At 42.3% G+C, this 19003-nt stretch overlaps 1 protein-coding gene across 2 annotated transcripts in view; it reads right to left on the reverse strand.

The window, feature by feature from the left end:
- The window catches only part of LOC148036004 (S-adenosyl-L-methionine-dependent methyltransferases superfamily protein), an 89825-nt gene that overhangs the window by 28722 nt on the left and 42100 nt on the right, over window positions 1-19003 (reverse strand). For both annotated transcript variants that reach the window (XM_087678008.1, XM_087678007.1), the window contains exons 2-5: window positions 15335-15479; window positions 15160-15250; window positions 14133-14408; window positions 13806-14023 (exon numbers count right to left, since the gene is read on the reverse strand). In XM_087678008.1, coding sequence (XP_087534134.1) covers window positions 13806-14023; window positions 14133-14408; window positions 15160-15250; window positions 15335-15479 — 730 coding nt within the window. The remainder of the gene's footprint in view (window positions 1-13805; window positions 14024-14132; window positions 14409-15159; window positions 15251-15334; window positions 15480-19003) is intronic.

The raw sequence follows: 19003 nt of genomic DNA on the forward strand, positions 1-19003 counted from the left end.
TCACACTACTCTTCTTTGCAGGCTAGCTGTCCTCAACCTTGTTGTCTTCAATGTTTTTGTTTTTGCCTTTCTCTTTCTTCAATTGAAAGCAGTCCCGTTTGTAGTGCCCTTTCTTGGCACAATGATGGCACTCCACATTTTTGCCACGAGACTTGTTGCGTGCTCTATTTTTAGAATTGCCCTTTTGCTGAAATCTGTCTCTAGTGTGCAAGGAATTAGAAGACTTGTTTGCTAAATTATTTTGTCTGTTGAGTTCTTCCATCAACAAAGAACTCTCCACATCAAAAAATAACAGCTGAGCATTCAAGTTACTCAAAGCTATCCTGAAAGTATCCGAACTTTTAGGCAAAGTGCATAGCAAGAATGTAGCCTTAAACTCATCATAAATATGGAAATCCAAAGCAATAAGCTGACTGAAATTTGAGTTAAACTTGTTCAAATGTACAGACATGGATGTACCTTCTTTCGTGCAAAAGTCCATTGACTTTTTTAGCCAATTAACCTTGTTGGCTACACTTTTCTGAGCATACAATTCTTCAAGCCTTTGCCACATTGCATACGTTGAATTCAACTTCTCAATGTTAGAGAGTAAGTTGTCTGACACTGAGAGCTCGATGGTAGAGCATGCAAGTTCATCCAGATCATCCCACTCGTCTTGTTCCATATTTGCTGGTTTTATTCCCTTTGTTTTGATAGGCTTCACCTGTTTCTTCTGCACCAAGACATTGTAGCACTGTTTTTGCCATATTGCAAAATTATGTGCACCCTCAAGCTTCTTGATGTGCAAAAGATTGTTGCTATCACTATTTCCAGCCATAATTTGCAATACTAAATTAACTCAAAAGTCACCAAATGCAAGCCTAAATGTCACACAAGTAACCACGGTACATTGCAAGTACCAACCAACAGCGAAAATCTAGAGATTGCAAAAATTTCAGATTTGCAAATAGATTTTCAGAATTAGAGTGTCTGTTGCTGCACTCCACAAGCAATTACTGACAGATTTAGAGGCCAAGGCACCAATTACATGTGAAATCCCCTAAATTTGACTGCAATTTCTGCTCCAAAAGCATTCCCGGGCAAAAATTTGACAATTTCGGTCAAAAGCCCCAATTTTTCAGAAGGAAATCCGTCCAAATTGCATCAATACATGTACCCGAGTGCATATACCAAGCAATTGTTGCACAAATTGAAGGAATTTCGCAAAAGCCCCAATTTTCTTGGATCTGGTGTAGACAAATTTCCGTGAAATTGAAGAAATTTCACTAAAATGTGAAAAGCCCCAAAATTTCTCAGGCAAATGTGCACCAAATGTGCAATTTTTTAGTCAGATTGTCTTGTCTTGCATTGAAGTCCCCAAATATGGGAAAAGCCCCAAATTTCTTGATCAAAATTGCAAAGTGCTTCTGCATATGAATGCCCAGCAAAGGGGAGAATGGAAAATTGCAGAAATTAAAGAAAAAAGCAGGAAAAACAGGCCTGTCATGGCATTGACCAAGACCCATCTGCGAGTGTGTCGCCTACCTAACCATCCTGTGACTCTTGCCTTCTGCCTAACTTGTGCACTGCGTGTCGACCTGTCACACCTCACGTTGCCTGACCAACGTGTCGCCTGTGACTCCTGCCTTCCGCCTGACCAACGCACTCTGTGTTGACCTGTCACAGCTCACACCGCTTGACCAACGTGTCACCTATGACTCCTACCTTATGCATGACCAGTCCGTCGATTGCACCATTGCCTGCTCGTGCAACCTGTCAGCTGCTTGCCTGTGACAGCTACCCAGCTCGCCTGCTCCCCACTCTAATTACCAATTTGAAGACACTTGCTAGGATCGAGACAAAGTACAATGCAAACTGAGTGCAGAGAGAAGAGTGAGTGCATGACACAATCAGTATTTTGGTACACTGGCGGGTGTACCATTTTAGGTTTAGATAATATATAAAGTACAAGAGTAAAGGGGTGCATTCACACCAAACACGGTAAAAGACACAATGTGCCTTTATTCCCAACAACTCCTCTATTCCCAACAAAACCTAGAAATCAATCCGACTCCAAGATTTCAAAACTGCTAGACTTTGAAAAAGCGTGTAAAAAGCTATAATCTAGGTCTATTGCACTAACCAGAATCTCAATGCATGTTCATTGATGCCCTATAAACACATTCATGACCATGGCTTTTCCACCTTCAACCAAACTGACGAAGAGTCCCCTTATGTGAGCTCAAACAAGGACCAAAGGCCACTCTCAGTCACAAAACACAGCCCATCATGAACCTAGATGCCAATCCAACTCCAAGACTTCAAAAATGCACATGGAAAGCTACATTATGGGTCTATTGCATTGCATGCTGATGAGGCTATGATGCCGCACCAGCAGCACCCTCTCACACTCTCTTTTGCACTAGATTCATGAGGGATTCCAAGATATTAGGGCTAGAAGGTGAAAGAGGAGGCCTTAATGGTTGCCTTCAATGTAGAAACCGAAAACAGCACTTAAAGACAACAAACAGCACCAAAACCAAGAGACTTGGACTCTCGTACCATGTCAGAAAAGTGTGAAGCAACGGAAGCAAAGAGACACTGCTGATATAAACTGCAATAAACATGTCACACAAAGAACAGAAAAATAGAACAGTAACAACACAAGAACTCAATAAGAATGGACTCCGGAAACAGAATCAAGATACCAAGGCTCAAGAACAGTACAGCGGCACAGGTAGTGAGTCATCAACAATGTGCAACAATCTCCCTCTCTCCAGCCGAAAGCAGTTGTGTTGTGGGATATGTATCTGATGTCTGAATCAGGGATTGATTGATGAGGGAGACTGCCGTGTCAAAAATCAGGTTGGCCAGCCTAAAATGGCTCTAGCATAAAATCAAAATGCACACAAACACAAACTCTAGCACCCAAAAGATGTGCTTTGCTAACAGCTCTAGCTATTTATCATAGATATGGAGCTTTTCAAGAGACCTCTCCACACACTTTCTAGTCTTGTCCTCCTTCTCAGGACCTCATTCATGGAGTTCATGGAGAGTTTGATTCTCTCATGCTTCTCTTCCCACATTTCAAGTTTGGCAAGATTTCTTGGCTTTTTGGTGCACTCTCATCCAGATCAAAGTCCCATGCTACCTTTTTATTTTGGATTTGCTTTTGGGCTTTATGGGCTATTTGAAATTTTCACAACTTGGTGACATTTGAACATGTTATGTGGATGTTTATTTTAGGAGATCTTTGAACCAATCTCTCTCTGATAGTCTTGCCACTAAAGGATTGGATCGACCTCAATTAGATCTTATTCATGAGCATTTCAAATACTTGTTGACTGCACTATTTTATAGTGCTCAACCCCTTTTGCCATAAACCCATAATGTTTTCATATTATATATATATATATATATATATATATATATATATATATATATATATATATATATATATATATATATATATGTGTGTGTGTGTGTGTGTGTGTGTGTGTGTGTGTGTGTGTACAGAGAGAGAGAGAGTGTGTGTGTGTGTTGTAAAGAAAAGTACCCTAACACACAAACATAAACAGAAACCGTACGACAAAGCACAGACTGATAAAAAGAACACAGTTAGGGTTAGGGTTAAAGTAACTCAAAGACAATGAACACAGTGAATAAATGAAATGATATGACTACTAATAATACGATGCTCATGCAGCAAACACACTATGCAGTGAATGAATACTGAACCTTGAACTCCTATATCTCTAGGATCAAGGCAAGGGTAATGAGCTGGAGAGTGTGTCGTACTCCGAACGGATCCCGAATCACAGTAAGGCAACCTCCGAATGTCAAACACCAGCAAACACAGCAATGAGAAGCTGGATCTGATGCAGACAGCAATGAGGAGAGAGAAAGACTAAAAACGTAGCCTGCAGGAGAGAAAGACTAAAAACGCAGGCAAGACAGCTTGCAAGAGAGAGAAAGACTAAAAACGGAGCCTACAGGAGAGAGAAAGACTGAAAACGCACGCAAGACAGCCTACAGGAGAGAGAAAGACTGCAGCGACTGCAAACAGAAGAGAGAAAACTGTCAGGGCAGCAGCTGGAGCTAGCAAACGCAGCAGTTTGCTAGCGTGGCAGACTGTATGACAGCAGTGCAGATGAACAGCAGTCAATCGCCAGGCAAAAACAGCAGCAACCAGTGTGTGGAGGGCTGGAAACAGGCGCCAGACTGTAGGGAACAGTGATAGACAGCAAGGGCTGAGATGTCCTCCGTGACCGGGGTATGGGCAGCAAGCTGGTAACACCTGAAACTTGCAAAAACGAGATTGTGAAAGAGTGGAGGGCTGGCTGCCAATTTATAGAAAATTAGGGTTCTAGATCCTCTCCCACTTAACTTTCTCGATCCGCTTCCCGTTTTAGGGTTTTGGCTAAAATAAGCCTAAAATAAGCATGTTTTGGAGTTGTTTAAGTGGCTAAGTGCATTTCTTAGCACAACACCCCCTCTCAGGCCCAAAATAGAGCGAGAAAAGTAGGCCAGCCTAAATTTTGACTTACCCCAAGACGTCCCACCCCAAAGCAGCCAGGGCATCAAACAAAAGATGCACATCGACTGCCCAGTGGCCTACCAAAACTACAGAGACGATCGATATCTTACCAAGGGAGCCCAAGTGATCACCCCAGAGAGGTCAGGGCATCGGAGCAAGGGTGCTCGTCGGCTGCCCAAGAGCCTACCAAGGCCTACAAAGGTGGATGGAATCAACAAATAACTTGTTTGTTTTGTTTTGTTTTCTTTCTTTTTTTTAAGTGTTTTGAAAATACATAAGTAATATAGGGGCAACAGCCGATTAAGTGACAGATAGGAAAAGATAAAGAGAGTTTTAAACCCAAGTTATTCACAAAAATAGCAAGTCAATTCCTCGCACTGACGAAGATAAGTGCCTAAGGATGATAAAAGTGAGTGTATGTGCCAATCATGTGTTGAATATGTGAGAGGCAAAAAAAAAAACGATGGGCTTAGCAAGACAAGCAAAGCAAGCAAGGGTAGGGAAACTGCCATAGGAGAACTGCCATGTGTTATGCTACGAATATGGTGGATCCTAGAGTCCACCACTCCAAAAGACCGAAAAGTGATAAATGCGCACAGATGCATAATGGCATGAACAGAATGCCAATGCATAGGATAATGCAAAGGGAGATGCAAAATGTCATGCTCATGTAATATGCTATGCAATGGTGCCACTGGGACAATGCCCTCGCAGGGAAAGTGTTCACTTGTCCAAGTGCCCTTTTACAATAAGGTTTTCCTAATAGTGCGGATGAAGTTACAAATGCCCATAATACAATACAAAAGAATAAGTGAATATAATGTCTAAAAAACTGTAAGCATCATCACTGTCACGATCAAGAGCAGGAGCCGCCCCCTCTCAAACTGGAAGGGAAAGCAAGAGGGAAGCACCCTCTCCCCGTCAAGCTGAAGAAGTAGAGGAGGGTGTACCCAAGCCAATCTTGGATAGCAGGTACTGAAGAACCGGCCGGTTGACCGCTTTGGTCAAGATATCTGCAAAATTATCTGATGAAGGCACAAACTCTAGGCGAATAGTGCCTAGCTCAACCTGCTCTCTGGAAAAGTGGAAGTGGACTCCCACATGCCATGCCTGTGGTGCAATAATCGGATTGCCCACAAGGGCAATGGCACTCTGGTTGTCGCAATAGACAATTATGGGAGAGTCGCATGGAAAATGAAGCGCCGCCAGTAAACTCCTCAGATAGATGGCCTCGGTGATGCCATCGAAGAGACCCCGGTACTCAACCTCGGCCGTGGAAGCCGCCACCGTCTCTTGCTTACGGCTGGACCAAGAAATGGAAGCTGTGCCCAAGGTAAAGAGGTAGCCGCCATGGGAACGTCAAATATCAGGATCTCCTGCCCAATCAGAATCAGTGTACCCATGCAAACATAAACCAGAACCATATATGAAGCCATAAGAAAAAGTACACCACAAATAACACAACACACGAAGACATGCAATCCAATCTGACATCCTAGGTGCTGTGAAATACTGACTGAGTATGCTAATTGAGTAAGCTAAATCTGGCCTAGTATGAATTAACCAAATAAGTTTTCCTACAACAGAACGATAGGTGTGTGCATCGAAGGGCTATCCTAGGGTATCCTTCAACAACTGGACAGTAGGATCAATAGGCGTGGCCACTGGCCGTGTCTGATCCAAAGAGTACTGTTCCACAGGCTGGAGTGCGTACTTCTGCTGTGACACAAAAATACATCCTCCAGAACGAACTACCTCCATCCCCAAAAAATAAGACAACAAACCAAGGTCTGTCATTTCAAATGTAGCTTTAAGCTTAGACTTAATTTCCGCTATGGTAGCAGAATCTGAACCTGTGATGAGTAAATCATCAACATATAGCAAGATATAGCTAGCCCCCTCTGGAGTGGATCGAACATATAAGTTTGAGTCATAAGGGGTACAATGGTATCCATGAGTCTGTAAGAACTCATCTATTCTATGGAACCAAGACCGCGATTGCTTTAGCCCATAAAGATATTTCTGCAAGCAGAATACCGTATCCCTAGGGCTTCCTGAGGAAAAGCCCGGTGGCTGCTCCACATAGACTTCCTCCTCCAAGTATCCGTTCAAGAAGGCACTCTTGACATCCATTTGATATATCGGCCAGCCGTGGTGAGCGGCGAGCACGAGTGGCAACCGAAAGGAGATCAACCGTGCAGTGGGAGCAAAGGTCTCTTCATAATCAATGCTGTGATTCTGTCGAAACCCTTACACTACAAAGCTACTTGATCAGAATCCGGTGTAGAAGACTACACAATATCCCTCTCGTCAAAGACGACATCCCGCTTAACGATCAACTTGTTTGTCCGAGGATCGAACAAACGATATTAGGCTTTCGCTTCAGAGGAATATCCCACAAAAATAAAGAGATCAGCTCGGAAGTAAGCTTTCCTATCTTGTCATTAGGCGTGTGTGTGTGTGTACCCACGACACCCGAAGACTTTGAAATGGGAAATAATAGGCCGAGAGCCAAAAAATGTCTCATACGGGGTCTTCTGAGGAAGAGCCGCAGTCGGGCACCGGTTGAGGATGTACACCGAAGTGTTAACAGCCTCGACCCAAAGGCGCTCAGGAAGCTCTGCTGCTAACAGCATGGAGCGTGCCATTTCCATGACTGTGCAGTTCCTACGCTCTACGACTCCATTCTGAGAGGGGGAGTTGGTAGAGGTGAGCTGGCGAGAACTGCCATGCTTCTGTAGAAACTCGCAAAACTCATGGAAGATAAACTCACCACCGCTATCACTCCTCATGTACCCAACACGATGACCAATTTGGTTATGAACGAGCAATACCCAAGCAGAAAACTATGTGAAAGCATCTGACTTATGCTTGAGGAAGTACACCCACATGTATTGAGAATGATCATCCACTATCAAAAAGAAGTACAGCGCGCCGTTCAAAGTAGCAGTGGATGTCAGCCCACAAAGATCAACGTGAATCAATCTAAGAGACTCCTCAGCTCTATGTGTAGACTGCTAAGGAAATGGGGTACGGTGTTGCTTCTCGAGCTGACAAGCTTTACAGACATCTCGAGCTAGCTTCAAACGTGGAAGACCCTTGACCGCCTCACGGCGTGACAACTCATAAAGTGAGTCATAACCAAGATGCCCTAAGCGAAAATGCCAAAGATGTTGATTGTGCGTAGGCTCCCGAGATGTGGCTAAGGCTTGGAAGCTATGGAACACGGAGCTTTCGGCGGTCGGCTCGGTCAGAAAGTATATCATGTGGTATAGGTCATTAAGCTGTGCCTCACCGCGAGCAATCACTAAACCAGTCAGAGAGTCAAGGACCTCAACTGTGATCGTTGTAAAGAAGACTGCTCGCCCCAACCGGCAAAGCTACTGAACAGATAACAAGTTCACCCCAAGCTGAGGGACATGATATACATTGTCCAGCGAAGCCAGATCCGGACCCTTTTCAGTGGCAAAACTGACGCAACCTTGAGCCTGAATCTTAACCGAGGAGTTGTTTCCTACACGGACCCGCCCGGCTGCAGGGGCTCGAGTACAGAAAATGTCCCCTATACGAGTCATGTGATGTGTGCTCCACTGTCCACAATCCAAACTAGAGCTGAAGTGCTCGGCTGTGACAAGTGGGCCTCTGCAGTAACCTCGTCGAGAGGCAACTCACAGATGTGGACGAGACTTGCATTTGATGTCTCTATGGAGACGACATGGGCCTTTGCAGACCAGTCAGACAAGCCCTCTAGAGTTGAGAACGTTGTCGACTGAGATGACTGTGCGGTGGCAGTATGAGTCTGACCTTTAAACTTCCCCTTGCCATCACCCTGTCTCCCCTGCTGGGGGTTGCCCGACTGAGAGGCGGGGGTCTGAGACTTAGGTTTTGGTACTGTGCCTCGTGACTTTGATCGACACTCGTCGTCAAAATGGCCAGCCTTTTGACAATGTTGACAATACCTTTTCTTTTTGATACATTCTGCCACCCAGGTTTGAGTTGTGACTGGGAGTTTCCTTGAGAATCCCCAGATTGATGTAGCTTTTGAGTTTGATTTTGATTTTGAGTGGAGGTTTGGTTTGGTTTGCCATTCCCTTGTTGCCCTTTCTGAGAATGAGCAAGAAGAGCCCCCTCTGAAGAGGAATTCATATGAAACTGATCGAACAACTGTGCTTAACGCAACAGCTGACACTCAAATTCATAGAATGTAGGCATGGTAGGCTTTGAAACTATTCCTTCCACGAAATTGAAGTATTTCTTGGGGAGTTTATTTAGGAACAATGTGACCTGATCGTTAGAGGACTTGGGAGTCCCCGTAGTGGAGAATTCAGCGAGGAGACGCCGATACTCAGCCAACTTGACTTTCAAGTCATCCCGGTCAGTGATTTTGAAAAGCTAAAGCTCATGGTCAAGATTAATACGACGGATCCTATCTCAAGCCGCATAGCGGTCAGTCAAGTGTGTCCATCGCTCTGACGCTAAGTCAAAATGCTGAAGCTGAGAATGAAACTCTGGCAATAAGCCCTGCATCAGCTTGACAATAGCGGAGCCATTCCTAGCTCCATTAGCGAACGACCACGTATGAAACAAATGCGGGATCGGATTGGGGTTCCAACCCCTGCACTAGATCCCATAGGTTCTATGAATCAATGACATGTCTCATCAAATTCGACCAAGTAGTAAAGTTTGACCCGTTAAAACGAGTCTTGTCATTAAATGCATTCTTGGCAAAAGATGAGCTAGAACCATGAGGTGTCGGGTAGGTGGAGTAAGATGATGGTGGAAAAGATGGTAGAGATGAGAGTGTCTGATAAGAGTAAGAAGGAGAAGGAAGAGACGGGTAGGCAGAAGTAGGCTGTGAGTGTCCAATGAGTGCCGATTGATGCGGAGGCACTGAAACATGAATGTTTCCATAAGGTGCAGGTGTAGGTGGAGGCACTGGGACACTGTAGCCTTGTTCAAAGCAAGGCTTGGACACAACATTATGACCAGAAGGTCCACTAGGCAATGCCATGGAGGCAAATTGTGGAGGCAACTGATCCACACTTAGGAGAGATTGAGTGGGATAACCAAGCTGCAATGATCCCGAAAGTGTATATGAGGTAGGTGGAATACCACCCGGCTAAGGGAAGGATGAGGTCCTAAAGGATGTGCCTATGTTTCCATAATCCCCGGGAGTGATGTGCGGTGCAACATGAGGTGTCTGAAATGAAAATGTAAATGGTATAAATGGAAGTGGTGAAGCAGCGGAAAAATGTGATGGGATGGGTGGGTTTTGGAAGTGAGATGTATGAGGTGCAAATTCTTTTTATTCATTTTTATCATTTAAAGACTGAAAATAAAACTGTAAAGATGATGATACACCATGTAATGAAGTGAAAGGAACACCAAATTCATTTTGATTATGTGAAGTAGACGGAAAAGAAGGAAGCACAGAAGAAGAGTTACCTGGATTTTTCTTATAATCCCCGCGACGTGTGTTAACATACAAGAATTGGTCCTCTAGAGGACCTTTTCCGTAGTCAACAGACTCAACTCTTTCTTCCACATGATCTCTACCAGTAGATTGCAAAACAGAAGAGGCAAAAGAAGAAGGCACAAAAGACGAATCAAAAGTACCTTGCACCGGAGAGGACGGAAGAGTCTGAAAAAATGGAACATACTCTGGATCTTGCTCTCCAAGAGGGGGGCCCATCCCTGATAGAGGTCTCAACGGCCCTGCAACATCATCAGACTTACGCGCAACATCTGAAGAGTGAAATCCATGCATACCTTCATTTAGAAGCTTTTCTTGAAGGGCAATCCTTCAGTCGAGCTCCTCAATCTTCTTTTGTCGATAGGCTATGATCAGTTTATATTTCTCAGAGGTCAGCTCGCCTATCTTTTCTTCCATGTACTCAGATGTTTTTCCCACCATGTCGGAACTTTGTGGAGCAAGCTGATCGGCCCACTCTCGCTCCGTTCTCGGCATAGGCTGACTGGAGACTAAATCGGTGTTGATGTGTTCGAAGTCATTTGAACCTACTGTTGTTCTTACTTCTTGCGAAGAGCTTTCAGATCAAAGGCCTAGGTTTCTCAGAGAGTACTAGGCTCTGATACCATGTTAAGAAAAATATCCTAACATAGAAACATAAACAGAAACCGTACGACAAAGCACAAATTGATAAAAAGAACACAGTTAGGGTTAGGGTTAGAGTAACTCAGAGACAATGAACACAGTGAATAAATGAAATGATATGACTACTAATAATACGATGCTCATGCAGCAAACACACTATGCAGTGAATGAATACTGAACCTCGAACTCCTGTATCTCTAGGATCAGGGCAAGGGTAATGAGCTGAAGAGTGTGTCGTACTCCAAACGGATCCTGAATCGCAGCAAGGCAACCTCCGGATGTCGAACACCAGCAAACGCAGCAGTGAGAAGCTGGATCTGATGCAGACAGCAGTGAGGAGAGATAAAGACTAAAAACGGAGCCTGCAGGAGAGAGAAAGACTAAAAACGCAGGCGGGACAGCCTGCAGGAGAGAGAAAGACTGAAAACGCAAGCAAGACAGCCTGTAGGAGAGAGAAAGACTGCAGTGACTGCAGACAGGAGAGAGAAAACTATCAAGGTGGCAGCTGAAGCCTGCAAACGCAGTAGTTTGTTGGCATGGCAAACTGTACGACAGTAGTGCAGATGAACAGCAGTCAGTGGCCAGGTAGAAACAGCAGCAGTCAATGTGTGGAGGGCGGGAAACATGCACCAGACTGTAGGGAACAGTGATGGACAGCAAGGGCTGAGATGTCCTCCATGACCAAGGTGTGGGCAGCAAGCTGGTAACACTCAAAACCTACAAAAACGAGATTGTGAAAGAGTGGAGGGCTGACTGCCAATTTATAGAAAATTAGGGTTCTAGATCCTCTCCCACTTAACTTTCTCGATCCGCTCCCCGTTTGAGGGTTTTGGCTAAAATAAGCCTAAAATAAGCATGTTTTGGGGCTGTTTAAGTGGCTAAGTGCATTTCTTAGCACAACATGTGTGTGTAGTCATCTTCCTCCCCATCCATACCTAGTACAACCTAGCCCTCACCAATCTTTCATATTGCCCATGCAGCACATTGAGTGACGCTCCTAGCCTCCACGGCTCTTCCTCCATACCAAACCAATTTGTGATAGTGAAGGCAGCAAACATGAAACCTAAAGTGGCCATATTGCACCCGCTGACTTTCTCACAGCAAGTTGTTGATACTTTAGCCTATAGAAGAGACTTGGCCATGGGCAAAGATATTTTAAAAATATGAAGGCACTATCCCAATTTGAAAAGATGAATAATCATAATAGCTATAATTGTTACTGCATACTTATGATCTTCTTAAGTTCATTCATCAACTCATAATATTGTATCGTCATGATAATTATAAGTAAAAATATAAAGCTTGCCATTTGAATGATCTAACCCACAATTGATGGACCAGTTTGAGTATTATCATGGCGCACCAAGACCGTGGAAATTCTTTCTTCTTTCTTCACATCTTGAAAGCCCAATTTCTCCCTGTCCATTTCAAAGATGCGACAATAGAATGGGACCACCTCTAGCAACAAAAGGATGAGTCGTGTGATGGCTATACAAAAAGATTATGGGAGCCACTCTTGAAGGTTCAAAGCTTCAAGAAGCTCAATATTGTCAAAATCTCCAAAATGTTCCCAAGGGATTTTACATTTCAAACTTCATATTGATATTGATCACCATCACTGCTCAAACCTCAGGGAATTTCTAGACCACGCTGAGACATGAGAATGGAGCATAATGAAAAAACATCATCCTTAAAAAACGATAAAAGAGACCAACTGATCAAAGGAGTAATCGTCCCTGAAGAAGGAGAGAGACAACAGCAGAGGCAGCTGTCCAATGAAAAAAAACAGAGCCCTTTGCACTACCTGATGCTCCCCAAATTTTGTACAATCTAGAGCAGAATTTTGCAAAAGAAGAAAAGCAGAAAAGAAATAAGTGTTTTAAACATGGGCAGACAGTCATAGAACCAAACAATGTCCTGCTAAGCAAAACAATGCCTCAAACCACACCCAAATCACCACAATTACAGTCAATGCCATAAACAATGTGGTTTGGACTGCAAATCATCCTTAATAAGACATGTCAACTTGTAAAAGCTGGTAAATATGGTATATATTGCTTGTGTGTTTATATTTGTCTCTATGCTTATCGATCTTGTTCCTACTCACCGCATCACATCATTTTGACAATAAGCCCCTCATACACACAACCATTGTGCCATGATGTTCACCATCATGCCAAGACACTTGTGCACATGCCACAGCATCCTGCACCTCTTTCCCTAAAACTCCATAGAGTTCACAAGTAGAAGACAATTATACTTCTATAACATACCTTGATGAAGGAGGCTTAATATCAACTGATCAAAGGCAATGTGGTGTTGGATCTCTATGTGATTTAGCAACCATGGGGCATTGGGTTCTTCACAAGTAGTCCCCTCAATCAAACCACCTCCTTTGGTAGCAATATAAGCAAAAATAGACTCTATCCCTGACCTAGCATGAAAGTTGAATATAAACATCAAGCAGGATTTTTGGGTGTCAACTTCACCTGACTATAACACAGGGATTTTAGAAGCTACTCTTGAAGGCTCAAAACTTCAAGAACATAAAAAAGTTTAAAAAGTTTAAGTTCCAAGGTGGCTAATATCTCAAACTTTCATACAGTTGATGGCTATGATTGTTGTAGTCTCAAGGAGCTTATAGACCATGCTGAAACGTGGGAAATGGAGCACAATGGTCATGAATCCTTCCCACACAAAAAGGAGGAGCAACCATCTGATCAAGATGGGCATGTCAAGAGAGAAATTGCAAAGGCTGCCATCAATCAAATCAGAGGAAGAAGATGCACTGTCCATCTCTCAATGCTTCCCAATTCCACTCCAATGTATACTTTCAAACAGAGAAACTTTCTAAATAAGGGCCGTGACCTCACACCTCACATCATGGCAACATTCATGAAGCTTGAGTTTAGGGTCGGAGCCTGGAATTAAAGCATGGAATATCATTTCTACACCTCTTGGGTTACATAAAAGAGTGCTCACAATCCTCTAAAATTTTCTGGTAAGCACTTATACAACACAGCATGTGTGCTGATGCAAACAAGCAGGTTGCAGAACACAAAGATATTTGAAACCCCTAAACTGGAGATGGTACATTCTCTGATGATCAGGAGCAATTGTAAGCTTGTTATTGTAAAGCATGATAAACAAAAGGCAAAATCATATTCCACCAACCTTATCATATCCTTGTTCTGACGTACTTTCCCCATCTTTGAAAGAATTAGCAAAGAGAGACATCTTCGGGAGGCCAACAACACCTGATTCACGACCATAGAAAAGCAGCTCAGGCTTGTCATTAACCAAGCTATCCTTATTGGTGAGCTTCAGTTTAGCTCTTCGTGCAAGGATCTTCTTTTCTTTGCGTGTTTTCCGAGATGTCCATTCCCCAAAGACTGCAAGCAATGAAATTAAACATTGAGAAAAGTTACCAGGAAAAGCAAAAACAGACCAGCAAATAAAAAGTGCCTGTAAAATGTAGATTTCACATATGGCAAACATTACCGTTATGGTTCAGATTCACTTTTGACAGAGTTGAGACATCATGACTAGCTTCACAAGAAATATCAATCATCTCGTGCTGGTGAAACTTTTCCTGTTTTTTCACAGTTGGCAATAATCCAAAAGTAGTCCCGTCAGACACAAAAAGCCGACAGCAGTCTCCAAGTCCGTACTTAAGCAACATGGTACGAGTCGCAGCTAACCGGTGCCTAGAAATGTCTACACCAGTAAGGGTGCCTGATGTTCCCAGCCTATCAGCGATCATGCAGAATTTAGCACCTAAACGCAAACAGAAACCTAGTTATGTGGGGATACTGTCTGCAGCTTCATTCATCTCAATTAGCTCTAAACATGCATGCCACCAGGTTAACAGGTTATCATATTGCCAACATTTATTTTTATGAATTCAGGGATGAACACAAAATGTCATTCTATGGATCTGGGCAATAAACAACATGAGATTAACATCTACTGTAGAAAGTATGACATGCAATCAGGTGCAATAGTGGATTTGATATTGACTTGACATTTCTAGCAGATCTCAACGCAAGAAAGGAGGTATGGGGCTGAAATTGATGCTGCAAAAAGATCACTTCAACAAACATGAAAACAATGTCAGCAAATTCCAACATGATAAAGGCAGTATACGTGGCCACATTACTAGTCTACAGATCATAAGACCAATGAATGAAAGTGAGCAAATGATATGCCTGGATTGACACTCGACATTAGCAGAACTTGATCAGACACTCACTTCGAAGACCATCTCAAAACAATGAAATAAAGGATGTCACGAACAAGTAAAACCTCATCCATTAAGGTATTTCTGCTACCCACTTACTGTACTGATTTGCCCCCTTTGTTTAACAGTAGTAGCAGCAGCAGCAGAAAAAGCATCAGGCCAAGCTCAGCCATAAAGACGCACAGAAAACACGACGACACAACCTGAAGTATCCTTCTTTTATCTCATTACATAAACAGTAAGCTGGGCTACTATATTATGGTATAATTCGGTACTCGTATCACTCACCTGGAGCAGCACAAAGGTCAAGAATATGATCACTAGGTGAAACACCCAATGCTTGCACAGCTGCCCCTGAGGCAGCATCAATGCCATAGATCTGCAAAAAGATATGATAGATAGAGTGAATGACAAAGGATTTATACAGTGTATTTGTAAATTCAAGCCCTCTATTAGATGTGACCTTCCCAACACGATATGCTTCAGAGCCCGCAATATGTGACTCTGGGGGTAAGCTGAAGAAACCTGGTAACCATGCAATAGGAACCAATTTATGCCCTAGCTCAGCTTCAATCTGTGGAACCTCTTTTTCAAACCCTGGTTTAATCCTGAAAATTGTTCAAAAAACCCAAACGATAAAGAAGATGTAAAGCAAATCCAAAAAAATAATGCAGAAGCATATATGGCATCTCCAAGCTGGAGCCTAATGTCTTGATTTACAGAAAAATGTTCTAGACGTGCACTCCAATCTGCATAGAGGCTCTCTATAAGATTTAAGTCTACTGGAGGTGTTTACTGTGCTCAGATTTCATTCTAATTAAAGAGCTCTTCTGTCAAATTGCATGAGGAAGTAAGTTGCATGAATGAGCAATGAGCAAAGAGGAATATGAACATGAACACACAAGCACGAAACAAGGTGAATAGATATGAATGCCAAAGTACAGCATGTGAAGATATGCTTGGATATGCAGAGAATAACACTCAAAAGTTTACAAACACAACTAGCACATAATGAACTCAACAAGAGCACAAAGCACAAAATAGGAGAAGGAGCTGATGAATGAATCAATGCAGTAATCTAATGAACTATGAAGGAGTTACATAAAATTCTCTCTTCCTCTCCCAATCTCTGCAATATTGGAATTAAACTTCAACAACCTTTAATAGCCTTTCTCTCACTTGCATGGACAAGTTTTGCTAAGTGGCAGCCTTCTAATTGCATTTTTCAGCAATTTTCAGCCCAATTAAATTAATTTTTTAAATATTAATTCTGAAATTTACTTTAATTATTAATTCTTGCTCAAAAAATTAACTATACCAACCAAAAATGAAATTGGCTGAGCCAATTTGTCATTCAAGTATTATTGAGCATTTATTACCCTGAACTAGCATTAATTAATTAATTAATGTCTAGCTTCTAATGTCACCACTGACATTAATGACTAATAAAATCTTATACGCCAAAATCTAACACCAAGTACCACCTTACACCTACCAAGGATAACTTATTACAACTTTTACTTTCGACAACCGTTGACATCTCAAGGTCCTTGGCCCATCATTGTGAAATAACTAACTTGCACATCACGAGCTTCAGGGCTAGATGTGGCCACTTTAGATTGCTTCTTCCTTAGCCAAGAAATACATGAATCACCAAGCATGAAACAAGTACGACTAATGGACACCTGCAATGTTGGAATTAAACTTCAACAACCTTTAATAGCCTTTCTCTCACTTGCATGAACAAGTTTTGCTAAGTGGCAGCCTTCTAATTGCATTTTTAAGCAATTTTCAGCCCAATTAAATTAATTTTTTAAATATTAATTCTGAAATTTACTTTAATTATTAATTCTTGCTCAAAAAATTAACTATACCAACTAAAAATGAAATTGGCCAAGCCAATTTGTCATTCAAGTATTCTTGAGCATTTATTACCCCTGAACTAGCATTAATTAATTAATTAATGTCTAGCTCTTAATGTCACCACTGACATTAATGACTAATAAAATCTTATACGCCAAAATCTAACACCAAGTACCACCTTATACCTACCAAGGATAACTTATTACAACTTTTACTTTCGACAACCATTGACATCTCAAGGTCCTTGGCCCATCATTGTGAGATAACTAACTTGCACATCACATGGGCATCGCACATTTGAACATTTGGTTAACATTTAATCAAATGCTAATCAAAGCATCAAAATTTCATGTCCTCATAATGGTTGCCCTGTATTCAACTTCACGGCTAGATGTGGCCACTTTAGATTGCTTCTTTCTTAGCCAAGAAATACATGAATCACCAAGAATGAAACAAGTACGACTAATGGACACCTACGTGTCAAAACAACCAGCCTCACTGTTGGAATTTTTTTTGGGGGGCAGAGGAGAGAGAGACGAGTAAATAGTGTGAGCTGAAAATGATTGAGTGTACTTGCCGAATTGAAAGTAATAGAGTGTCTTAGGTCTAAGATAGACCTAACACCTAACTCAACTGAAGTCAACTAACTCTAGTACTAACTCTAAATGTGGTAACACAACTTATTAACATAGTTGTGTGCAGACTCAAACGAACTAACTAGAACATTGAGCATTGCCCATAGAATGGTAAATTCTAACACCCCCCTACAATGCTAATGTGACGGAAGTACAAGAAGATCAATCACCAAAGTGTAGTAAGTTTAAGGACTTTCAAAAAGCCTCCAACTTCTCACAAGGTAGTGCTTTGGGGAAAATGTCCGCAACATTTTCTAGTGTAGGAACATACATCAAACTGATCTCTCCTACATATCATCTCTCTCTGACATAATGGTAATATACATCAATGTGTTTCGTGTAAGCAAAAAACACAAGATTCCATGCCACTACAATAAGAATTGATGTAGAGCCCTCCAATGAAATCTATAGATCAGCCAACAATCTACGCAGCCATACACATTTCACTATTGTTGTGAAGACTGCCCTGTACTTGGCCTCACAAGACGAGGAATAAGCCCGTCTAATAGACAACTATTCTATCCATGTTTGTAGAGTGGAGACCATCCACAATTTTTGGATTCACAACATTCTTCAGCCAAAGTTCTCTACGTATTAGATTTGGGCTTTAACCTCTTGTCTATTTATACTCTTACACAGCTAGGTATCCAAGTCATTTTCGGAGCCAAGGCTCCTCCTTTGAAGAAGAAGCAAGAATTGTATCCTCCTTGAATAAATGTATGAAGACGAACTTTTTGGTAGTTGGGGTAACCTTCGAATCCTTAGCCCCCTCATTGGGCTTCAAATGAAGGTACTTCTGCTGACACTTCTCCATGAGCGTCCTTCCCACATTGTGGGCACTTGGGCTTCGTCTTAGTATCCTTTGTGTCCTCTTTCTTGTCCTCTTGTTTCTTTGCCTTTGGCTTCACCTTCTACTTCTCGCCTCTCGAATCTACTATAGAAGCCTTCATGGAGTCGGATCCACCGGCACCAACCTCCTTGAGCCGCTCATCATGCTCAAGATTGGCAAGGCAAGCTCCTCCCAAAGAAGAGTCTCTAGAGTCCTCAATATTAGAAGGCTGATGTAGAACATATAGAACTTAGCAAATGACAATTGAGTCAAGGGATTCATTGCCATAGCCTCTGAAGAGATAGTCCTCCCGAGGAATGCAAGCTCATCCCTCATGTCCTCCACTTTGATGATGTAATTCTTCATGGAAGGAGAGTCATCGACACTAAGCGTCTGAAGTTTCTTCTCAAGAGAAATCATATTGGAGAACGTGTTTTTGTGATACATTAGATATGAGTTTTGAAGTTTATGTGACTGCATAAAGCCTATGTATAGAAAATAGATCAGGCTCGACCAATCCCAAAGAGCCCCACGATCTATCGTTGTTCCCACACAGGGATCCTCCATGGGATGGAAAATGGGTAGGGTAACAAGCCACCAAAGATCAAAGGTGTCAAATAGCATTCCACCTTACACGACCAAAACGAATAGTTGGAACCATCTAGCCAATCCTCTTTGCGTAGAGAAGGGAGAACATTCACCTAAACCAATGGGGCCACGTGAGGCAATTTGAAGTCAGTAGAACAGGCTCTATGGAAAACATGGAGGGAGGGAGAAGAAGAAGGAGAATGGTGATCCAAACAAT

This window comes from Lygodium microphyllum, chromosome 5, assembly GCF_053477565.2.
Source record: "Lygodium microphyllum isolate KBCC chromosome 5, Lygodium_microphyllum_v1.1.10, whole genome shotgun sequence".
Lineage (NCBI taxonomy): Eukaryota > Viridiplantae > Streptophyta > Polypodiopsida > Schizaeales > Lygodiaceae > Lygodium > Lygodium microphyllum.